At 35.6% G+C, this 25,868-nt stretch overlaps 1 protein-coding gene across 7 annotated transcripts in view; it reads left to right on the top strand.

Moving 5' to 3' along the window:
- Positions 1-1,395: 1,395 nt before the first annotated feature.
- LOC128967321 (sodium channel protein type 2 subunit alpha) overlaps positions 1,396-25,868 on the top strand; it is a 52,827-nt gene continuing 28,354 nt past the window's right edge. Inside the window, exons 1-14 of one of the 7 annotated variants that reach the window (XM_054381406.1) lie at positions 1,396-1,668; positions 4,673-4,791; positions 7,153-7,242; positions 8,973-9,101; positions 9,787-9,878; positions 10,762-11,034; positions 14,349-14,412; positions 14,970-15,111; positions 15,920-16,126; positions 17,524-17,814; positions 21,010-21,354; positions 22,373-22,505; positions 24,421-24,659; positions 25,537-25,710. In XM_054381406.1, coding sequence (XP_054237381.1) covers positions 1,402-1,668; positions 4,673-4,791; positions 7,153-7,242; positions 8,973-9,101; positions 9,787-9,878; positions 10,762-11,034; positions 14,349-14,412; positions 14,970-15,111; positions 15,920-16,126; positions 17,524-17,814; positions 21,010-21,354; positions 22,373-22,505; positions 24,421-24,659; positions 25,537-25,710 — 2,565 coding nt within the window. In that variant the 5' untranslated portion in view covers positions 1,396-1,401. Of the gene's footprint in view, positions 1,669-4,672; positions 4,792-7,152; positions 7,243-8,972; positions 9,102-9,598; positions 9,691-9,786; positions 9,879-10,761; positions 11,035-14,348; positions 14,413-14,969; positions 15,112-15,919; positions 16,127-17,523; positions 17,815-21,009; positions 21,388-22,358; positions 22,506-24,420; positions 24,660-25,536; positions 25,711-25,868 lie in introns of all 7 variants that reach the window. The other 6 variants (XM_054381404.1, XM_054381403.1, XM_054381400.1 and 3 more) reach the window with 6 other exon arrangements.

Genomic DNA, 25,868 nt, shown 5'->3' with positions numbered 1-25,868 from the left:
TCCTGCTGCTACTAGTCAGTGCAGCTTCCAGCAGCAGTTTGCTACAGACCATCCATGACAGAATGCACCAGGTGCATTTGCTCGCAAAGGAAGAGCATGCTCATAGGGAGATCTGCAGGAGTGGATGTTTGTGTAGGTGGAAATGTCTGTGTGCATATGGTTGAAAGGGAGGAGAAAACATCATGTTGCAATTTATTTAGCAGGCTTAAAAAATATGAATTTATTGCAGTTGTGCTAGAGTATGTGTATTTAGCAAGATAATGAAACAGGATCATGCTGATTTTGTTCTATTTCATAGTTTTAATTTGATAATCGTTTTATGCCTATAATGTCTTACTCAGAAGTTGTTATTTTTTTATTGCATTGCTGTATTTTTAATGTGCTTATTCAGGAGGAAAACTCTTGAGAAAATTTCTTTAAAGCTATGGCAGAGATCCCATCTGTGATTTCAGATCAAAGTGTTTGCACTGGGGATATTTTCCACTTGTTCTTTATGACTGAACTGTCTGGAGACACTAAGAAGAGATGATTCTGCCCTTGTTTAGTGAAAATTGTGGGAAATATATACAATTGACGTAGTATGAGTAGTAGTGTAGTATATAACAAAGATAATTTTTGTTTAGTTTAGCAATTTTACCCGTGCACAGTGTGTTGCCTGGCAGGGCATCTGAATACAGGTACTTCTGCCTGAATCTTGTTTCCGGAGCTGGCAGCTCTGCAATAGCAGCATATTTGTACCCAAAGAAAAGCAGCACCTCACATTGCTTTCAACTCATCCCTCTGGCCTTACATGGCAGTAGTGGATTCCAGGAGTTAGTTATGGTCCTCAAGGAGAGAGCTAGAGGGAGGGTTGGTCCAAGGTACAGCAGGATAAGAATGAGATGAATCGTCTGAAGTCTTACTCCTCAACACTGAACCAGAAACACTTCAGAACTGTGAATTCTTCACACTGAATGTGGCAGAAAATATGTCCTACTTTATTCACTGGAATAGAATGGAGAGCATTACCTTTTATTTTTATTGCTATGCATAGTATATGACATTTTTTTGTACAGTCTATAAAATTGACTATATATTGTCACAATCACTAAGTGAATTTTAAACAAAATATTTTAAGAATTGATACCTTCAGAACACTCTTAAGGTGCCAGCTGCATAGTAAAATGCTTTGTCTTGGAATAGAAACAAATGAAAAAAATCTATTTCACAGCAGCATTCTCTGGGAAGAAAAATACTGAATTTAACAAGACGTCCCACAGAAAATTCTATTAACATATATTATTCCTTTATGTAATTATTTTTGTTGCTCTAATTTTTTTTCTCATTTTGTTTTTTTATACTATTTTTAGCACTTTTTTATGAGATAGGCTAAACAGTAATTAAGAGGTGCAGGATGAAAAGATGGCACAATCAGTGCTGGTACCACCAGGACCTGACAGCTTCCGGTATTTCACAAGAGAATCACTTGCAGCTATTGAGCAGCGTATCAATGAAGAAAAAGCTAAAAAATCCAAACAAGAGCGCAAAGATGATGATGATGAAGATGGCCCAAAGCCAAATAGCGACTTGGAGGCAGGAAAGACGCTGCCATTTATTTATGGCGACATACCTCCAGGAATGGTGTCTGAGCCTTTGGAAGACCTGGATCCATATTACATCAATAAGAAAGTGAGTATGTTGTATATGTCTATCAGACTTCAGACTAAATTACAAGGGACCCTCTCAGAGACATAGTATTTCCAATATTTTGGACCTGATCTTACATGTAATATCCCATTAGTCAGCTTCATTGGCATAAATCTGAATTGTAAAAACAAAAGGTAGTAATGAAAATTTTGGGGATCTGGTCTGTTGGTAGTGATGCAGTTGGGTTTGATTATTTTTTTTTTCTAAATTTTTGTTAACATTTGTAAGCTTCAGGATTTACACACAGGAAAATTGAAGTAGCACAGGGATTATCTTTAGAATTATTTTATTAATTGCTGTATTATAATGGAAGAAGCAGATCTTCACTATTAAACCTATCTCAATGGTAGCTAGACACCTTCTAACTACCTTTCTTCACTGTCAGATGGAAAGTTCTGGTTGTTTTTTCTTGTGGTTGGAAAAGATAGGGAAGTATGTAAAAGTAATTTCTCAGGATATGCCAAAGTCATCTTTTTCAATTTTGTAGTCTATAGAGGTATCATATATCTGAGTTAGTCTGGATGAAAAATTTTCCATATCCAGATTTACATTATTCTATGATTGTTATCCAAAAGGAGTATTTAAAAGAGGGGCATAAATACAGAAATAGAAACTCCTCTTAGAGTGTCAACAGAATGTTACATAGTGTTAAAATAATATTTTATAGAGCTGTTCATTTAAAAAAATTAAATAAACCCACATATTTTCTTTTTGTTTAAAGCAACAAAAACAGTTGTTATGGCCAAGTACAAAAGTGCTGAACTTTAGACTTTTGACCAGATGGCCCTGGGTTTCCTCCAGAATTTCAGTCCTTCATATGGCATCATACATATTGCACCATCATTTTTATGCCAATAAAGAAGAAATTACTGAGATTTTCAAAATTTTTGTCTTAATTTTTTTTTCTTGTGCTTTCTTTTCTTTCCTCTGGAAATTAGCTAGCAAATTAAAACAAGCAATTTTTTTAAAAAGCATGAAAGCAAAAAAAAAAAAGACTTCAAATGTAAGGAAGAAAATCCCCAAGAACTATTAGGTATCAAACTTGAACTAATTATAAAAAATACAAATGTGGGTATTTCCTGCAGTAATTAGGGGTATACCTCATCACCAATGTGATTAAATACAGACCGTCTTAAACACAACAGCTTAAATGTTTATTGCAGACTTTTTAAAACTCCATTTATACTATGGAGAATTGTGAGTTAAATTCGAAAACAAAGTTTTCAATTAAATACCATATTCATCTCACTTTACACAGGTGATTTACACTGTTGAAGTCAGAAAGGCAAATGGAATTTGGGTCGAAGTGCTGGTCCCTTCCTTTATAATTTCCCAGTTCTGCAGTAGTAAAAATCTAAATTCAGTACTGGAAATCCTAAATTTAGCACATGTATCATGCTTTGGAATCTAGACAAGTAATTCTGTTATTACCTGTGGACACAAAGTAAAATGCTGCAGAACTGCTTGTTCCTGATTGAGAAATGCATAGCAGTTATGGTGTTCTTTTCCAAAAGCATAGTGGTATCTAGTAGGAGATGCAGGACTCCATCATATTAATTTTGTTGGTGTTCTTTGCATATCTTTGAGCATCCTTGTTTAGGTCAGGCTCCATTTAAATTTTTTTGGATGTCTTGATGAGTCAGCATCACACAAACAATACTTTATCAGAGGTTTTCTCAGAAGGAAGAACAGAAAACACATGAAACAGAAAACTCTGAGGGCATATTTTCTTGAACTCAGGAAGAGCATTAATAGCTTTGCAAAACAATGGTAGTAAATAGGACATTACAGGCCAATCCTTTCTCCTGTGCAATAAAGGATCAAAGCATAGACTGAGAATCAGTGGGTATCTATCTGGGAATGGCAATATGTTCAGTTTGGAAGCACTGAAATTTATGATTTCAGGCCTGGGAAACATGCTGTATCTGGCACACCTGCTCAGAAAGTAGAGCATAATCCTTACAAATGCTACCCTCTGATTCCAGATGAAGCAGATCATGGCTACTGGCGGTGCTTCAAGTCTGCACAGTTTATATTCCCTTTGGGCTTTCTAGGGCTGCCACAAAGCTAACTGGATCCCGTTACCTTTAATGAGCATGAACCCAGGTGTAGAAAGAGATTGCAGAAATAGATAGGAATTTCCCCAACTGCATGGAAATATAAATAATGTAAAAGCCTGCTGCATGGTAAATAAAGGCTTCATTCTTAATTTCCCAGGTTTTAAGAAAGCTGTTACATTTACAAATGCTTTTTTAATGCTGGTGGTACACAACTTATTGTTTAAACTGTGGACAGACAATGAAAATACATTGTCTTGAATTGCTTGAATTGAGCTTTTAATTGCTACTAGGTAACAGTAAAATATAAGAAAAATAGACAGAATTGCAGGTGTGAAACTTGTTTAAAAGAAATAGTTGAAAAGAGAAGCAACACATTGTTTTAGAGTACAGCATAAGCTATTTAGTACTTAGTATTATGTTGAAAAACTGATTATTTAACGCCCTCAGTTTCCTTATTTTCATGAATATTATTCTTAAAATTTATATCACATGAATACTTAGTACTTTGTGATAATTAGTAGTGGCTATTTGATTCAGAGAATGCTGAGATTTAAATGGCTTTTTAAATGTTATATACCTCAGTGTATATATTATAAGGTAGAAAAAGTATACAAATTCCTCAAACATGGTGTGCATTTGTGTCTTACACACTTGTCTTTGTCATCTAGGTAGTGATATCAGAATTGTTTCTAATTTCTAAATAAATTTACTCAATTCTTTTTTTGTGCAGTTACATTTGTAGTAATTTGGATAGGCTCTACTATGTGTGACTGGGGGATTGTGATACTGAGGGAGGTATCAATAGAATAAAACTTTGACCAAATATGGTTAATTATAAAATGAAAAGTATTCTGGGTTTAAATTTGTGACTTGTTTGTAACTTTGTATCTTTAAAATGCTTTTTTTCATTCTGTTTCTTTTTCCAGACCTTTATAGTATTGAATAAAGGGAAGGCAATATTCCGATTCAGTGCCACCTCTGCCCTGTACATGTTAACTCCTTTCAATCCTCTTAGAAAAATAGCTATTAAAATTTTGGTACATTCATATCCTTTTCAAGTGGTTAGTCTAAAACTGTAGTAAATGGTATGTTACTTAATATTAAATCATTCTCTGACATATGTTGCATGATCTATAGTGCTTTGTCCCTCTCCTCTCTATTATTTCTTTCTTCTGTTCTTTTTCTTATTCCCTTTTTACATTTGTGTTCATTGCTGGATCTTAATATAGTAACATCAGAAGCCAGACAACCAGTCATCATGCTCTACAATTTCTTCCTGTGTCGTCTTTTCTTCCCCCAGCTCTTCTCCCCCTCCCCCCGTCTTCCCTCTTATTTTTCCTGTAATCATCACATCTTTTTTCATCTTTCTCCTCCTCCACATTTTTCATAAACTGCAGATATACTGCTCAAAATACTTTCAGTTCTTCACTGACATTTTGTGTTAAAAATCAAATCTTTGATCCCAGGTTTGTGCTTGCATGAATATTTAGTAAAACTATGGATTCAAAATTCCTTTTCATATTCTGATTCAGATCACAATTGCAGAAAGGTAGGTTGATAAAACAGCATAGGTTTCTTACTTTATTATACATTCTCAGTCCTACATGTATCTTATGTAATTTATTTCTTGATCATTGTTGCATTATGCACTGGTGATACTTTTGATGTTTTAATTTCAGTCTTCAAGTATGTAGAGATTTGCAAAACTAAATGATCTATTATTTTAGGTTTTTTTCAGTGTCTTGATAGTTGACTATAGTAAGCATCCCACTGCTCTGATACTGAATGCTGAGATGTGCAATGAGAGCATTGACTTCAGCAAGTCTGCTTACTAAAGGAACAAATATGAATGTTTGCACACTTGCATTTTACAGAAGCCTAACATAAACACGTTGAAAGTGTGTTTATTGTGTGTAGCACTACATATAGGCATCCTAAGATCACATAGGATAGATTTTGAAAGGACTTTTTCCAGTCTTTATATAATGGGAGTGGTTGTTATGTGTTACATGTTGCTGTCAATGGGTAGCATAGAAATGTTAGCATGTTATAGAACGTTATTCTGTTACATGGAATAAGAGAAGATCATGGGACTGAGATGGTGGTGAAGAGCTAGAGTCACTGAAGTCAGAATGCTAAAAAAACGTTGTTTAAAATTGTGGGAATGTATATTCTGGTTATTTCTCCACCAATGAACGAATAATGTGGATCTAAAACTCTGCAAGGAACATTTCATCAGAAAGGATTTTGAAAGCCTATGAGAAAATACAAGTTTGGGAAACAGTCTTCTAGCACATTATTTTTTATGCTTGGGTTTTATTTGTTTAACACCTTTCTTTCTCTTCTTTTCCATTCTCATATGAGCTACATTGTGAGAAGTTAGATTCTGAGTAAAGGGTTTGAAATATACTTCCTGAGCAGAAATCCTTCAGAATTTTTGAATGTAATGCCACAGTTTGACACTTCAGAAGGGAGAGGTATTTACTGTCACTTGAATTTTTTAAAATTTTGTTTTATTTTTTATTACTGTAGATATGCAAAGAAAACTTTGTGAGGGGAACCTCACAATACTTGCCACTCCATTATACTCCGGGTGAACCTGCATTTTAAGTTACAGAAGCTTAAGTGCTTCTCAAAATCGTTTTGTCCTTTTCCTAGTTTTAGATGATGGTGCCATCACGTGGACATTTTGTGCATCATCACTGTGGGTTTCATTTTGGTGTTATCTTTTCTACAATTGTCATCTATTCTGAGAGTAAAAGGTCATGGATCCAGAGCAGTTCTGGTAAAACTGATGAAATGATGCTTTGGACCTTTTCTGGAATTCTTTTTAAGTTTCCTTGTTTAAGAATATCATATGCCTTCCCATCCACATTTATGTTAATAAGACATATATAAAGCAAACAATAATAAAATACTTTTTATTACTACGTGATAACTACTTTTCAATATTTGTATTGTAATGATAAACAAAAATGTTGTATGCAAAATTTTATGGTGATACATAAAAGAAGAAAAATGAAGAAAACTTATTTTTCACTGTATGCAAGAAGTAAATCAGATTTGTCTGAAACATCCAAAAGAGATGCTTTTTGTCTTATTCCACTAAATTAGAAGCTACTTCTTCAAACTTTCACATTTTTATCCAAAAGAAAAAACAAGGCCTTCTTAAAATTAAGGGTTGGGGGTTTTTATGTCTTTCAGAATTTCTAATTTTTAGCATATGATTTTTCTCTTGTAGTTATAAAGCAATGACTGTGGAAGCCTTAGCATGTTCAGGGCTTTTCCCTAAGTGTTATTGGAGATATAAATAGTTCCTGATAGTGGAAATCTGCCCAAGCAGCATGCTCTTTGATTCTCTTTTCATGAAATTTTTCTGGTTTACATTCCTTAACCTGTAATCTACATTATTCAGCATGCTTATCATGTGCACTATTTTGACCAACTGTGTATTTATGACCATGAGTAACCCTCCAGACTGGACAAAGAATGTAGAGTAAGTTCAATGGATTTTCTTTGAATGATATTCAGTAATCCAAAATAAAGTGCTGTAAATTATTTTATATTAGGATGGCATCCACTGGCAGCAGCTACCTTGTCAGTATAATCTTTCAACAGGTATTCAGATGCTATTTTCTTCTGTGAAACATTAAACATATATTTTGCCACACTTGCTTCACTACAAGTTGTTCAGTGTCCATCCTCCCTCTGTTTGTAGTACTAAATGAGGAATGTAGGAAGAGAATCCAGTCTTATGACCATGCAAAAAAAAAGTGGATTATGAATATTTTCCTCCACTGCCTTGTCTGTTACATCTGTGCAAGAATGTGGGGAAATGCACTCTTCCATCTCTATTGCAATAACCCACACAGATCAGGTGATAGTCTAAGGGGTGACTGTATTCACCATAGTGCAGCTTTCCTTTACCAAAGACAATGTAGCAATGGAAATCTTGTATGAAAAATAAGCTGTTAAAAAGTGTTTAAGTCTTTATGGCTAATCTTCCCATAGGAAGATAACAGGTCCAATATGATGTCAACTGCTTGGTGACAGTATACAATTGGCGTCTGTTTCATAATAGTTTCAAGGCTGCAGAGCACAGTGTGAATCACTGGGCTTTATGGTGCATCGTTTTTGCAATAGCATTTTATACTTCTGCTCCTTGATTCCTAACTGCTTTGGATGATACATAGCTGCTTGATCTTCAATAATCAAAAATTAAATTATGGTCAGTATAGGCATTGTCATTTTGAGTTCTGTATGAACATGTATGTATTTAGAATATCTGGCACATAATTAGTATTTATGAATAAAGATAGCTACCTTGAATATTTCTTCATGACAATAGATTATGCCATTTAAATATACAACAGAAGTCCTTATTTGTTGAGTAAAGTTGTGGAGACATTTATTAGTAATTGCACTGAAAAATTCACGTTGGAAAATTGGTTTATGGTTGGCTCAAGTCTGAAAAACTGTTCAAGCTTTGTAAGCAGTTCAGTTTGAATTCTTTTCCATTGAAGATATAAATGAAACTAAATTTCAAGATGATGTCATTCCGAGAAAGGAAATTGAAATGACTCACAATGCGAGAATTTAGTATTTTTACTCTTTATATTTCAGCCACATTTTTTAGTCAAAATGAATGCTGAATTTTATTGGCATTTCTCAATATTTATGGTTATTCTTGCACAGGGTCCTACATCTGAAAACACTCATTTTATTCCACTGCTATGCCTCTCTTGATGAAGGTGAAGTACTGGATGTACCTGCTTTTTAAAAGTGTCAGTGAGGACTGATAAGGGTTACCACATTGCCAGCTCATGGTACTAAGCAATGTTTCAGCATAAAAGTAACATTGAAGACAGAAATTTTTAATCTAGAAGCAACTTCTGAAATCCTGTCATAATCCATCACTGCGTTTTGTTATGACATGGATTCAAATTGGACATAAACATGCACCAATGAATTCACCAGGAATTTTCCGACCATCTCATTTGTATAGATTATAGAATTTGAATTTAAGCTATGGTTGCCATTTAGTCTTTTAATCACTGTTTGATTCCTCCTTCCTTGTGCTAAAAGCTCTACAGATAAAGTTGGTTGTAACTTCCATCAAGTTCTCATGCTACCTAAGAAGAAAATGAGAGTAAAGCAACTAGGGAGCATAATATGTAAAGATAATGTGTGTATTTCCATAAACTTTGTCTTGCATCTTTTCCTCAGATACACATTCACTGGAATTTATACCTTTGAATCACTTATTAAAATACTTGCAAGGGGCTTCTGTTTAGAAGATTTTACATTTCTTCGAGACCCATGGAATTGGCTAGATTTCACTGTCATTACATTTGCGTAAGTTTTCTACTTTTTTTTTTGTTTGTTTTTAGTAGAAAGTCTTTCTGATAGCATGAAATCAGTGACTAAAAATTGCCTCGTATTTTGTCAGCCAGAACATTTGGAGCCTGGACTTCCTGCAGTTTCAACACGTTTCTTCCACCTCTTTTACACATTTTAGTATTTCTAACTAAGCATGTGCTGCAGAGGCCGACATGGTGTGCCAGCCCGTTAGGACTGTGAATGCCATCAGCCTGAACTGTTCACATCCGGTCTCCTTTCTCCATACCAGGATTAAAGGAATCCTTTTGACTTCCTGCTATAAGATGACCAAATAATATATCAAACATCAAGTCAATGTGGTTTATTTTGATAAAAGTTAATTAATTTTATGTTCAGAAGCATATTTATAACACAAACAAAATACAGTGAACGGTGAAGAGGTCTTTATCAAAGACCCAAGCAATAGCGTAAAATCTGCCTAAATTCTGAGTAACTGTGGTTTAATCCTACAGGTATGTAACAGAATTTGTAAACCTAGGCAATGTTTCAGCTCTTCGAACTTTCAGAGTATTGAGAGCTTTGAAAACTATTTCTGTAATCCCAGGTAAGAAGTAGTTGGTGTAAGGTGTTAGGCCCCTCGCATCTCCAGCTGTTATTTGTGTGCTGTCATTGTGTTTGTGTGTGAACTCCCCTATTACAGATATGTGACAGAGTTTGTGGACCTGGGCAATGTCTCAGCGTTGAGAACATTCAGAGTTCTCCGAGCTTTGAAAACAATATCAGTCATTCCAGGTGAGAGCTAGGTTAAACACTGAGGCTGACTTTTGTTCTACAAAGGCTGTACTCAAGTTTCTAAAGCATAAGCCTTATGTGCTACACACTGTTAACCATACAAAAAAAAGCAGGAATCGAGATGTAATTTTATTTTAATTGATTCTTGCATTTCTTATATTAGCTGCATTTTATTTAAAAAAAATTAAAAATCAGCCTTTGAGTTTAACAAATTCTTGCATGAGATATTTGCAGTAAACACCCTATGTGATTTGCATCTTATGACATCAAGCTTTACACGTTTTAAATATGAGTTAATTTCAAGCTTTCGTACTGATGCAAATGTTACCATTTATTGCAGGCACTTGATATAGCTACTTAATTGAGTTTTAAGTCATGTATAAAAAATTTAAAGGATAGCATGGGCCATGCATGGGGTATTGTTTAAAAGATGTCTTTCTTCTCCAAACCATCACCCCTCTTTATATTTCATTCAAATATATACCTACAATGTATTTATAATGGGTTTACTCTTGGAGAATACTTTTTGAAAGGTTCGTATAAGAAAGGTTTGGGCAAGAAGCATCAGCAAAAGCAAATGATGCTTTTCTATGTAGGGTTGAAATACAGCATGAAAAATAAAATCACTTGTTTTGGCATAAAGAATGTGTTCAGTATTATCTACTTTTTATTTCTGTACGGTATAAGTAAGCATAAACTTAACAGCTTTTCATTCATCTTCACAAGTAATAAGGCTTTTCATGAAAATTATTGTATCACAAATGAAAGACTCATTATTTGTCATTTTGCATGAAACCTGTATCTTGTCAGGAAAAAATCACCCAATTTCTTGGTGTTTTTAGTATCTGTTTAACATCATAGTAAAAATCTTTTCTCTTTGCAGGCTTGAAGACAATTGTGGGAGCCCTAATTCAGTCTGTGAAGAAGCTCTCGGACGTAATGATCCTGACTGTGTTTTGTCTGAGTGTATTTGCACTAATAGGGCTGCAGCTGTTCATGGGCAACTTGAGGAATAAATGCCTGCAGTGGCCTCCAGACAATTCCACATTTGAAACAACTGTTATTTCCTACTTTAATAGCTCTGTAGGTGAAAATGGTACATTTATTAATACAACAATGACAACATTTAACTGGGACGAGTACATCGAAGATAGAAGTAAGAGTTAATTATATCATCTGCATTGATTTTCTGACCTTTTTTAAAAGAGATACAAAAGCATTAGTATCTTTACATTGCATTTAAAATAGTGTATTCTGGCCAAGAGGCATAAAAGGACTCATTTGGTATAGTAAATAAAAGAACAATCATAATGTAGTTTAACATTTTCATAATATTGCAGTGGGTAGCAAGATATTGTACTGGGTAGCAAGAAATTTCTGTGCTGGCTTCAAGTATCTTGAAATAGTGTGACAGGCCTAATATTGGATCTGAAACCATATAGGTACCATTACTGCCAGATAATGCCCTATAACATAAATCCACATTTGAATGTCAGTTAGCACATGAATCCTGACATAGCACATAAATTCAGCTGTGTTCTTTCTTCCAAAACTTGGTGTCCCTGCACCACACATCTTTGTACAGCACAGAAAAGCCTTTATGAGAGCTCTGATGATTTATCCCATTCTTCTTATTCTAGCAAAAAAAGAACTGGATTTGCTTATCTGTAAAAAATCAAGAAATTAGCATTTTGGTCTCCTTTGTATACCATGATACAGTATTTTCACCATTTTAGGTAGCTAATGTCACTACTGTGTTAGCAATTAAAAATACAGATAGAAAAGTCTGAACATATCTAGAGTAGATTTCTATTCTGTCTTTCATAATGGTAAAGAGCTTCAGTTTGTCTTGTTCAGTCTCTCAGGGTTTTAACTTTGTAATTAGGCATATTAGGGTTTTTTTTAAAGTTTCTAGAAATGTAACTGGTGCCTCTATCACTCACTGCAAGTTAGGAAACCCCAGTTTAGCAGCTAAATGCTTTTGTATTCAAGTCTCCTTGACTTATAATCTTTTAATATACTTATCATCTCAGCATGCTTGTAGTATCATAAAAATGTAATCTTGGAGAAGATTTTGGATGATAGCCTATTCTTAAAACCCCTCTGAAGAAGAGATCCCATTCCATCCCCCTTTAACCACTTCTGGTACTATACCACACAAAGTTTTTTCTAAATAGCTAACCTAAATTTTCCCAGTTTCAAACTGAATAAATTAGTAATTCTTCTGTGGACTTAGAAATAAGAAAATCATAGACTACTTTATATTAGTCTTTATGATTAGTTTAAAAGTCTTATCTTCTTTATTTCTGGTCTTTTCTAAACCAAGCAATCCTATTTTCTGTTTGTATTTTCTATATCTATTTTCACATTTTCTTGCTTTTTTGGGGGACTCTTTCCAATCAGTCTGCGATTTCAGTTTTTCTTTGTTTGAGATTTTGGGGGGGGTGTTTTTTTTAATGAGATGCTCAAATCTGGTGGTTACTCCTCCAATTAAGGTATGAGTTAGAAAAAAATACCTCATGTGCCATACATACAATATTCCTATGAACACTTCTCAAAATTGCATAATTTTTATATCAGCACTATAGTCAAAGTCAATTTACAGTTTGTGACAGTCACTGCATCTATTGGTACAGCAGTGGCTGTGACCAGATCTTGTCTATTTTGCATTTACGTATTTGATTTTGCCTTGTCAGCTGTAGCATTTTCCACTTGTCTCTGTTGAAATAAATCCAATTGTTTTTGGACCAGCTTGTCAGTTTGTAAAGGTCATTCTAAATTTCGTCATCTTCTCTCCTAGCTTAATGTCTTCAGAGTACTTGATGCATTTTTTTCTCTTACGTCATGTCTTGAGTTAATAATGAAACTTACAAAAATCCTGTATAGCATGGATCCCTGGAGAATCTTCAGAAAGATGCCCTTACAAACCAACACTGGGCCACAGGTGGCTGTTCTCTGAGAACCTTTTTTCAAGTATATTGTGTTGATTCCAGCCAGAACATATTTCCTTATTCACTTCTGAAAGTGTCATGTAGAAGTTGTGTCCATGACTATTGTCCTGTTATTAGGTTGGCAGGTAACAGGAAAAGTTTTCTATACACCACACTTTTTTTATAAATGTCTGTTGACTATTTCTATTACTATATTGTTATCATTTTGTATTGGACATTTTATTATTTAAATGTTTTCCAAAATAGTGGGCTGAGAGTTGAGCTGACTGCGTGGTTTAACTGGATCCTGTGCTTAACAGAGTTGGAGCTGTGCCACATAAGAAGATGAATTAGGCCCACAGACAATTTTGAAAATCCAGCTTGGCACCTATCTGTACTTTTAAACTTTTCAAGCTTTTTCAGTAAAGGTTAGATCTCGCACACAGTGTGACTATGTGAGCACCAGAATGTCTGAAAATCCAGTGTTCTTTCATCTGGAATCTATGCATAGATTGCAGATGCATAAGTTATGTACATAACCTTTCTGTCTCTTCAAAATAAGCAGATTTTATGCTGTCTCTATTGTATACCGGTGGTGACAAGAGCAGAAGCAGTCAATAGGAACTGGTTGCAATTCCCTGCTCATCTGTTTAGCATTAGGCCTCAGTTACTTCATGCCAGCTAAGCTAGTCCATGCCAGCTGGCAATGAATCTTGAGGAACCATCTGCTTCCTGGGAACAGCCAGAACATACCTAATTTTGGCAACTTTATCTTAATATGCCACCTGACCGAAAACTCTCCACTGGAGATTCCCATTTTATTATAAGAATCCCAAAGTAGGAATTGATGGCAAATAGGTTTTCTCTTTCTTCCTTAAAGCACAGCGGGGCAGTGGGAGGGGTGTGGAATAAAAAGAGTGGGGGAAAACAAAGGAAAAAAGATGAAAAAAGGGAAAAGGAGAGGAGAGGAGAGTTTTATGTGTAGTATTTTTTTATTGTACCGTGCAATAAAAGCATGTTTTTTTCCCTCCGCTGCTCAAGCCAAGATCCAAATAGCAATCTCTTGTGCATGTGGTGTAATGTTTTCATACTGCAAAAATTTCAGTATTTTTTCAAGTAATACTTGGATGAAATAAGATGTAACGAATAATTATAAATTAATAAAAGTACTGTATATCAAAACACATGAAAAGAGGATGGCAATTGCCATTATCCTTAGTCTCATTTTCCTGGTATTTGTTCACTCGTTTGCTGACATATACAATTTAGTATTCCCCCCATTGTATCTTACTCATTTGAGTAGGTTATTGAGAATTACCTGCACAACTACCTGTTTTCTAAAGAAAGGCCAACTTCAATACTCTATAGCTGTCAGAACAGTATTTTTCCATGTCTTTTTTCATTCCTAATCATTATATATTGCAGTTAAACTGTTTCTTAGTTCTGCTTTTTTTCTTTAAAGTGTAAAGGTCTATGTCATTACTCAGTTTCTATTAGGTATAAATGCTGAGATGATTTTTGTTGTTATTTGTTTAAACAGGTCATTTCTACTTCTTGGAAGGACAAAATGATGCTCTGTTGTGTGGCAATAGCTCAGATGCAGGGTAAGAAAATAGTGTTCATTTTTTGTTATGCATTAAGAAAAAAATAATTACCTATTTAGAATAGTTTAGGTGGTCAACGTTAGTATTAATTGTACTGTAGAACTTCAAAGTACCAATGTTTAGCAATTGAAACTATACCTAAATATAACCATCTATATGATTTGAGTTTCATCAGCATCTTAGGGTAATTTTGTAAGGGTAACCACACAAACACTATGTGCATAAATGATGCTGCCAGCTTGCTGACAACTTTTTATCATGCACTATGTTAGCTGACATTCTTCTCTTATCCAGGTGGAGATGTATTGATATGAAAATTGGTGGGAAAGGGTAGATTACTATTAGTTATGTTAATAAAGCATTGAAATATCATTAGGAAATGGAATTTAAAATTTTAAATCAATAATATATATATTTTTATCCTTGGTATGTAGATTAAAATCTTACTTGTTCATAATTTCGTTAGCAACTGGTACTCCTTAATGATTTTTTGATTTACTATAGCATATTGTAATTTAGAGTAGTTGTTAAAAATAGCATTTCCTCTTCTTTTGTAGTCAATGTCCAGAAGGATATATATGTGTGAAAGCTGGTAGAAACCCCAACTATGGCTACACAAGTTTTGATACATTCAGTTGGGCATTCTTGTCACTGTTTCGATTGATGACTCAGGACTTTTGGGAGAATCTTTACCAGCTGGTGAGGACTTATTAAAATAAACAGCACCATCACCAATACCATTACTGCATAGTACTTTTATAGATATTTTCATTCATGTGTCCCTAAGACATTGGGACAGAAATCATCTTTTATTTCATATATGTAAGCTGTCTAAAGTAATAGAGCCCTCGTTCATGATTTAGGTTCTCACGTGCTACTTGAATGCATAAGACATAGATTCTGTTTTTATGAAGGAGGAGAAGTGTTATTGTTTCTTTTCACAAAGGAGTAAATGAACTTAAGTTGTTAAACCTTGTTACCCAGACATGCTATAAATAGATTCTACTTAAATTGATTTGCTGTCTAGTACAAATATGATGTCTTTGAAAAGATTACATCTTGTCCCTGAACTCCACATGCCCTTAACCTGAAGGACAGCGATGTGTGCAGTGTGGTATTTTGTATACTGCACTGTCTTTGTGGCATTGTAGTTTGAGACTAGCAAGGCAATAAGGTAAGATGCTGGTTAGAAGGCCCCACTACTGTTAAAGGTGGTCATATAGATGTATATTGGGAAAAGCAACTGCTACAACATTTTTAGTGATATATGTCATGTATTCAACCTACAGAATCTTATTTACCTTGACCATAGCATATACAAAACTTGGAATTTGCACATGTAGCCAGCATATACTATTATTTTATATGTGGAAAAAGTAACTAAATAATCTTGTTCTAACTCAAAGCAACCTTACAATGTAGTTCTAGATTATAACACAGATGCTACCATATTATGCAATAGTATTTAAAAGTCTGCTAAAACTGTGTATTATCTTTTTTTCTCCAGACACTACGTGCTGCTGGGAAGACATACATGATATTTTTTGTTTTGGTCATTTTCCTGGGTTCTTTCTACCTGATTAACTTGATCCTGGCTGTGGTTGCCATGGCCTATGAAGAACAGAATCAAGCAACCATGGAAGAAGCAGAACAGAAGGAAGCAGAATTTCAGCAAATGCTGGAACAACTGAAAAAGCAACAGGAAGAAGCTCAGGTATCCCTGTAAAGTAAAATTTCTTCTTCCATTCATGATTGTGATCAGATGCTTTATGTTCATGTATAAGAATACTTTTATTACCCTAATCCTAACGATACATTGTCTTTGGTCTTCTAAATTTCTTTGTTTTGCAAACAAACTTTAATATTTCCCATTGCACTGTTTCTGTTGGTTTGAATGACAAAAATGAGGACCAATAAACTAAATACTGTTTTTTTCAAATTGGAGATTGAAATTAACTTTTTGCTGAGCACTTGAAGTTGCCCAGAGTGCCTGTGGAATTGCCATCCCTGGAGATAATCAAAAGCTGTCTGACCATGGTTCTGGGCAGCCTGCTTTAGCCTGTTTGTGCTGGGGAGTTGAACACAATGACTGCCAGAGGTTCCTTTCCAACCTCAACCATTGTATGATTCTGTGAAATAGAAATAGAAATGGGGGAAAACTGGATTTCTACATTTTTAAATAGCAGAAGCAAATATATTGTAGGTGCTGTAAGAAAAATATTTTGCTTTAGCAACATTGGTCTTTTTCTGCTCCTTCCCCAGCTGTCACAGCAAAAAGCTGTGTTCCAGTTTTAAAGGAAACTGGAGAAAAAGTTGCTGTGGTACACATCTCATGAGTATATACTGCTTTGAAATTCCTTTTCATTTTTTGATAGCTCCAAAATCTTTAATAGAATAATTGATAATGTCTGCTTGGCATGTGGCTACACAGAGCAGAAGCTGAACTAGGTATTTTATGTAATGCTTAATATGATTAAAGCACCTAAATGCTAAAGGGAGTTTTTGATAGTTTGGTAAATTGGTACCTGCTTTGCTGGTGTGTTTTTGGTTTTGTTTTTTTACTACAACTTGTAAATAAAAGTTAATCCAGTGCTCCACAAATATTCAAAACTTAAACAGCAACAAATCTCTAACAGTCTGCAGTTTAACTCATATCTCTGATTATAATTTGCAAAACTGAGATAAACAATGTTCCACCAGATCTTTAATAGACTAGAGAATATCCAAAGTCCAGCAAAATGTTGCAAGAAAGTGTTGCTTCCTAATAACAGGAATTTTTCCTGTTGTTTGAGCTATGATTGCTTACTTTTACACAGTGCTTCAGGTGGAAAATTCATTGCAACATACTATTTTAATCTAAAACACATGCTCATTACCCTGGTTCTCTGACAGCAGAGTTTTCCCATAGGCTGCTCTAAGTCATGGTTTCTGGAACAGTGGTAATTTATGCTTCCAGTGGTATTTCACAAATTATACTAGTTATGATATGCTGGATTCAGTGAAGTGAGATCATAGCTTTTATTTTATTTATTTATTTATTTTAAATGGCAATAAATTTAAAATAGTGTGTGCTTGCATAAATGTAAATTGCATATGTGTTTGTATGTATAGGCAGCAGCAGCAGCTGCAGCAGCTGACTCAAGAGATTATAGTGGAGTAGGTGGAATAGGTGGATTCTCCGAAAGTTCTTCTGAAGCATCAAAACTAAGCTCAAAGAGTGCTAAAGAGAGGAGGAATAGAAGAAAGAAAAAAAAGCAAAAAGAACAATCTGAAGGCGAGGAGAAAGATGGGGAAGAATTTCACAAATCTGAATCAGAGGACAGCATCAAAAGGAAAGGTTTCCGATTCTCCATTGAGGGGAACAGACTGACATACGAAAAGAGATTTTCTTCCCCACACCAGGTACCATAGTATTAATACCTCTTAAATGCCTTTGTTTTCTAAGTATCATATGAAGAAGACCCTGTAAAGTAGTTTGATCAATCTTTGCAAAAGATGCCACAGATTCTTTAATATCATAAATCAAAGTATGATCAAACTAATAATTGCAGCCAAAGATGCATTTTAAGAGATGTGAGTTTTACTCTGAATTTTTGTGTGAAAAATCAAAATCATGTGTATTAATTAAAACGAGTGGTATTTCAAGTTTCTTAATGAAAATGGACCTATCTCCCCATCAAGATAGATGTTTTCAGCGTGACCAATGGCTTCAAATTTGGCGCACAAAGGAATTTCATTTTTTCAATGAGAAAAGTACTAAAACATGGCATGCAAAAAACCCCACTAGAAATGGCATAATTATTCACATGAAATTTGTCAAATTATTTGATGTGAGACCATTAATTCTGTTGTCGTAAAGAAGGTAAAATATGTGTGACAATGTGTCCTTGCATGTGTTCTCTTACATTGAAACACCAGTGACTCAGACTGCCATCTGCATCTCCCATCAAGACATTTTATTTCATTTAATAGTTTTGTTCTCCTTTCAGCAGTTTTCAGAGCTCCCATTTGCCCACCTCTGACTCTTCCCTCAGCACAAGCCCAGGTCTTACATCCATTCTGTCTTTTTTCCTGCCCCTTTGTGTGCCTCAATATGCTTCTTCCTTTTATCCCCACCTTCTTGATTCTCCCTGGTCTTTATGACTTGGTTTCTCCCTTAGTCACTATTATTAAAATAATTCCTTCGTTTTTAATCTGCTTCTATTACTGTCTCTGGAAAGCCTGTTTCATCCCTAAATAGATCATAAGCATTCAGATTCTCTTCATGTATCACTTTTTCCAGCTCCCATTCTCAAAGAAGCTCAGACCTCTCTATCCAGTATTGTCTTATTAAGGACTGTCCTCCTTAGATCAGACTGCAGTGAGAATATAATGTTTCTAGCTTCCTATTTCTGACAAGTTAGCTCTTCCATCCATTTACTTCCTAATGTACTTCCTTTTTAAATAGAACTGTGCCCTTTTTTTTTTCAGTAAATTTTCTCCCTTTGGTCTGCCACCATTTTATGTTAACTGTGTAATCCCTGTAAGACTTTGTTAGTGAATTCAATTAGTTTGTGCTTCATTCTGTTCCTTATACAAATTTTCACATTTATATCCATTGACTTCAACTTCATGTTGAAGACTCATCTGATCCCTTAGGTGCATATTCTTGCTTGTGTCTTCATTGAAACTGCAGACATTCAACTGCAACTCAGTTCATCCATCTTGTAAGAAATGAAGCATTCCTCATACAACTCACTTCTCTGACCTTTTCATCTCCAACTTCATTTACAGCTGTTTACTATGACAATCCAGCAATCCCCACCCCTCTGATTTTCCAACCCTAGTTCCTTTTCATTCTGGGTACTAGTCACTAAACAGAAATTCCACTCATCAGTTTTTAATAACCTTTTCCTAGACAAAACTCAGGTTTTTATCACATCTTTGACATTTTCCTTGACATTTCACTTGCCTTCAGTGTAACTGACCATTATGTTCTTCTTGAAAACTTACTGTTTCCAACATTCATGGTGTTGTCTCCTCTCAGTTCTCCTGGTTTAGTTATGCTTTAGAGGATCCTTTTACCCCTCTGACACTTTTCTAAGGGGTTTCCACAAGGGGTTTTGATAGTTGCCCTCTCTCTCTCTCTCCCTCTCTTTTTTTCCCCTTTTTTTTTAATTCTATGCTGGACCCACAAACGTGAATCATTTTTAACTTGGACCACTTACCATGACCCAATTACTGCTATATTCATCAAGAATGTTGTTGCAAAGAGCACTAACCTATCTCATTGCTTTTACCTAATCTGCTAGTAAATATATCTACCGAAAGACATTTTTTAATGCCATAAAACATACTGTGCCTAAAGTGCCTCCCAACCCACCTTGCCTACTTACAGTAAATAAGTCCCTGCTTTGACTGACCCATCCCAGAGTCCATAACCTTCTGTTAAATTTTCAAACTAGTTTCTTTGAACTTTTTCTGATATGCTGCCCCTCATGCTTGGAAGAAGCTTCCATGAGTTTCCACAGAACACTTCATTGCTTTCCTCAAATCCCTCTTTAAAACTCTCTTTTACCATGCTGCCTACAGAAAACTTGACAGGGAAGTGACTTCAGGTGAGCTAAGACCACTGTTTATCATACCCATTAATTTTGCCTCCTTGTATTTCCTCTCTCTTTGTACTCATCTGTGGTGTAACACTTAGATGATCTAAGTTCTTTCCACAGTGCCTTTTTGTTCTGCATTTTGCAGTACCTAGAACAATGGGGCTCAGGTCCATAAAGATGAGTTGCAGAAGAGAAACAGACACTGCTTTGTTATGTATCATCTGTTCATAGAGGTCTTGGGTGAAATCAGGTGCTAATACTAATCAGTCAAGAGAATCACTGATATCCATTAAAGTTAATTCATGTATGTGTAATTATATGCAAGATTAGAGCATTATTTTAAGTCTGAACTTGAAAAGATCCTCCCGTAAGAGAACATTTACTCACAAGAGTAAAGTGATAAACTTTAGTGAGACTGTTCATACAAAACTACAGGCATATCTTTACATATTCAGGATAGCTAAGACTTAAAAAGTAAAAACAACAACAACAAAACAACAGCAAAAAAACAACCAAAAAATCTTATTCTGCGCTACTTGACTAGTATCTGAAAAACTACGATTTTTAACTAGGCAGTATTTGGGAGCTATCTCTGTGTGCAGACTGAGTTGCAGGAAATTTGCCTAAAATTTTATTTACTCAGTCTGCCAGACTAATGGCAACCTGGGGTAAATAGCGTCTGGATGTGCATATTCAGTTTATGAACAGTTGGTAATGAAACAGGCAGAATGGCAGAGGAAACAATTCTGTCAAGCAGTTTCTTTTAGTCTAAACCAATTGATTTCATATATCCAAAGTAGTAAAGTAACTAGTCTTTGTCTGTCACTTATGTGCTCTTTGTTTACTACCAAAAAGGGAGTGTATTGGGGTGGGTTGTAGTGGTTCATTTCTCTGTAGATTACCTTACCCTTTAAGACATATTAACACTGTGGGTTTGTTCCTCTGTATGAAAACATATTATATTTGAAAGGATTTTTATCTGATAATAATTATTTTTATTTGCCTACAGTCTTTGCTGAGCATTCGAGGCTCCCTGTTTTCCCCAAGGCGCAATAGCAGAACAAGTCTTTTCAGCTTCAGAGGTCGAGCAAAGGATGTAGGATCAGAAAATGACTTTGCTGATGATGAGCACAGCACTTTTGAAGACAATGAGAGCAGAAGAGATTCTCTCTTTGTTCCTCATAGACATGGAGAACGGCGCAACAGTAACATTAGTCAGGCCAGTAGGTCTTCCAGGACAATAGCTCCACTTCCAGCAAATGGGAAGATGCACAGCACTGTGGATTGCAATGGAGTAGTTTCTTTAGTCGGTGGGCCACCAGCTTTGTCACCTACTGGACAGCTTCTGCCAGAGGTGATGATTGATAAAGCAGCCACTGCTAGCAATGTAAGAAAGTCTGCAATAGCTCAGGCATGATGTCCTCTCCCTGTGTGATCAGCTACTGTTTCTACAAAATTTAGTTACTTGGGCATGATTCCCTTTCTGACCAAGCACTCTGAATGCTCTTTTTATATATTCCAGTTGTGAGATAGAGCAGAAACTGCAGAAACTGAAATTGTCTAGCTCTCATGAGGAAATACATGTTAATTTACTGGGAATTAAGAGAATGGCATAGTAAATCATTGAACAAATATAGGATATGTAGTCTTATACCTATTGATTCATTATGCTAATCAAAGATTTAACTGGAAGGTTTTGTATTTGTGTATTATATTTACTTAATGGAATATATTAAATGAGTGTTTAACTCCCCACTGATCATATACAAATCTTCTGATGTAACACTGATAGTACAACTGATATGGGTTGTGATAGTGTTCCTGTAGCAAAGTTAATTTTTCCTAGTTTATTTTATTTGGACATGGCAACATTATTAAATATTTTATCTCTTATTTTGCTTGAAAATGTGTGCTAGGGGATTGAAAATGTATTCAAAATTAGAATTATCTTAAGAAAATACTCCATGTTTTTACTGCTAGCTGCATGGCCTGTGCATTTTTATCTTTAGAAAAAAGACTTCATTGCCTAATTAGGAAGATATTTATGGCAGAGCTCATTGACAAGCATTTTTTTATAGTCTAGAAACTGTTTATAGTCTAAAACGTCTTTTAATGCTTCAACCCTGTTTCAATGAAACACTTAAACAGATATTCCTTAAGCACAAGAGCAATCCTACTGATGTATTTGACCATTTGCTATATACAAAGTTAGCCATGCATTAATCTATTGCAAAACCATGACATAAATGGAGCATGGTACAGGAAAGCAGAGTCATTATATATAAAAATCATTATACTTCTGTAATAGTTTGTAGCACTGTTCTTGTTAAATGAACAATTAATAGGCTATTTTACCAGTGTTTTATTTTCAGGGCACTACTACAGAAACTGACTTAAGGAAGAGACGGTCTAGTTCTTACCACGTTCCTATGGACTACCTGACGGATCCTAGTGCACGGCAAAGAGCTATGAGTATTGCCAGCATGCTTACAAACACAATGGAAGGTATGTAACACAGAATTTTTGTATGACAACACTGTAAAGTCCTGTTAAATGTATGATACGTTACGTAACAGTGGTGTTTTAAGGCAGCTGTTTTACCCTGATAGATACAGGCAAGATGAGATTTGTATACAGAGGGAGCATTTTATTCTTAAAGATGGACAGATATATTTGGAAAAGCAGTCAAGCTTTCAACGTGCTAATAGTTCGAGGTGGAAGCAGTAAACTTCCAAGCTAAGTGCAAGTAGAAAGCATGCCGTCTGCAGTAGAATAAATCCCTTCTATGAATTCAACAGGTGTGCAGTAAATATCATGTTGAGGTTTTTTTCCTGTGAGGCTGAATACAATGAATCTGAATCACGGAATTAAGCAACTATGTGTAAGAAAGACCAAAACATTACTTTTGAGGCTTAAATAATTATGCCCAAAATAGCAAATAGGAAGGTAATAATGAGATGTTTTGCATAGGTGGACCATAATACTGTCTAAATAGTTGTCTGACTTCAGGTTTGTCCTAAATGTTTATCATTCATGAGGAAACTCATTAAACATTTATTCATCCTATGCACAGAATCACAGAATGCTTTGCGTTGGAAGGGACCTTAAATATCATCTACTCCAACTTTTCTGCCATCAGCAGGAACACCTTCCACTAGATGAAGTTGCTCAAAGCCTCATCCACCCTGGCCTTAAACACTTCCAGGGAGGGGACATCCGCAACTTTTCTAGGCAACTTATTCCAGTGTATCACCACACTCATAGTAAAGAATTTCTTTCTAATACGTTGGAGAGAGTCCAGCACAGGGCCACTAAGATGCTGAGGGGACTGGAGCATCTCTCATATGAGGAAAGGCTGAGAGAGCAGGGGCTATTTAGCTTAGGGAAGAGGAGGCTGGCGGGAGATCTTACAAATTCCTGCAAATATCTAAGGGGTGGGTGTTAGGAAGATGGGGCCAGACTCCATTCAGTGGTCCCCAGTGACAGTACAAGAGATAATGGGCATAAACTTGAACATACAAAGTTTCATCTAAACATGAGAAGGAGCTTCTTTACTTTGAGGATGGCAGAGCACTGGAACAGGCTGCCCAGAGAGGTTGTGGAGTCTTCATCTCTGGAAATGCTCAAAACCCACCTGGACATGCTCCTGTGTGATATGCTTTAGGTGACCTTGCCTTGGCAGGGGAGCTTGAACTTGTTGATCTTCAGAGGTCCCTTCCGATCCCTACCATTCTGTAATTCTGTGACTATCTAATCTAAATCTACACTCTTTCAGTTTAGAACCATTACCCTTTGTCCTATCACTACACTTCCGACTTTGCTGTAGTACCAAAGGGCCACTATAAGGTTGCCCCACAGCCTTCTAGCACTCACAACCCTCTGAGGCTGTCCTCATAGGGAAGATGCTCCAGCCCCCTAATCATCTTTGTGGCCTCCTCTAGACCCACTCAAGCAGGTCCATAAAGTTCCTATGCTGGGCACCCTAGAACTGAATGCAGTACTCCAGATGGGGTCTCTGAAGAGCAGAGCAGAGTGGTAGAATCACCTTCCTAGACCTGGTGGCTGTATTTCTTTCAATGCAGCCCAGAATAAGACTGGCTTTCTAGGTTACAAGTGCACATTGCTCACTCATAATCAATTTTTCATCCAAATCCTTCTCAGGATTACTCTCAATCCACTCATCATCCAGTTTGTATGCCAGATTTCTAAGACAAATACATATTTTGCATCCTATGTAACATTTGCTTGTGAAGGGTTATTTAATCTTCAATAATTAGTATTTGTTTTACATAAAACTTAAAACATAGTGGGACAGATTATTTTTAACTTTTCTTTTGACTGACAGTACCTGAAGGAAATATCTACACCACACTGGAACAGAGAAGCATGTTTAAAATGTTGTTTTCATTTTTCTCTCCAGAACTGGAAGAATCCAGGCAGAAATGCCCACCATGCTGGTATAAATTTGCTAACACTTGCTTGATTTGGGACTGCTGTACTCCCTGGCTGAAAGTAAAACATATTGTAAATTTAATTGTGATGGACCCATTTGTTGACCTGGCCATTACTATCTGCATTGTCCTAAACACCTTGTTCATGGCCATGGAGCACTATCCAATGACAGAACAATTCAGTGGTGTGCTTTCAGTAGGAAACCTTGTAAGTCTTTCATGATATGCCATGTATGTGGAATGCATTTTTTTAAATTATTCTTCTGTGACTTACGTATATATGTTTAAAATAAAAGGTTGACTAGATATTTAAAAGCTTGAGATAGCTGACTTTAAACTTCCCTCTTTGTTGACACCTGTGGATTTCAACACTCTTGCTTTATGGAGCAAAGACACTAAGATTCGTTATCAATATGCATTTGGATTTTTTTAAACCTACAGCTTCTGTCATTGAGGCTGGTTAAAGAAATTTAGCTAGTATTTTTTCTTGGAAATCATAAGAACTTTCAGTTCCATTCCCACAACTCTTCCTCTTCTCACTACTGCCTCCTGATGTCCTGGGTATTCAGGGAATTGTAACAGGGAAAAACCCCATGCTTGCTGTGTTGCAGATTTACTGCAGCTCCCCAGGAAACAGTGACTTATTCAGGTCTTCCCGAAGAAGAATAGTTCTGCTCAACTTTCATGATAATTATTTTCCCAAATTGTCCCTCTCATAAACTTATCTTAATTGCTTGAAGCAAAAAGATCTCCCAAGGGCAAAGATGAGATGTATGGAGATAAAACTGAGCATTACAGTCAGAAGAGGTTCTATGTGTCAGTAATTATACTTGAATATTAGCAGGTTAAGTTAAAAACATATTTTCCCCATTTACTTCTTTTTTCTTTGGAAACCAAATATTGTGATGCATAGGTAAGCTTCAAATCTGAATTTAATTCCTAACTCCAATGTATGGCATTTTAGAGAAGCTGTTCAGATTTATCCTGGACTGCTTGTTGAAGATGTAACTTACCAAAAGTTGATAGTTTTATTTTTTTAATATTTTCTCACTCAGCTGGAGTAAGAAACTGTATCTTCCTTGCAGGTATTTACTGGAATTTTCACAGCAGAAATGTTTCTCAAGATAATTGCCATGGATCCTTACTATTATTTTCAAGAGGGCTGGAATATTTTTGATGGTTTTATTGTGAGCCTTAGTTTAATGGAGCTTGGCCTTGCAAATGTAGAAGGACTATCTGTTCTTCGATCGTTCCGATTGGTAAATATACCAAGTGAAATTTGTTTCTATATTGTATCTTTGCATTTGTGCATGTATGTTGTGCATGTTTTATTTGTACATTATATATTTGGCTAAACCAGATCTTTTCAAAAGCACTTGCAAAATTGCATACCCATTATGGCATATATTGATTATGT

Source organism: Indicator indicator, chromosome 5 (genome assembly GCF_027791375.1).
Source record: "Indicator indicator isolate 239-I01 chromosome 5, UM_Iind_1.1, whole genome shotgun sequence".
Taxonomy (NCBI): domain Eukaryota; kingdom Metazoa; phylum Chordata; class Aves; order Piciformes; family Indicatoridae; genus Indicator; species Indicator indicator.
This window is presented reverse-complemented; position numbering and strand designations above follow the sequence as displayed.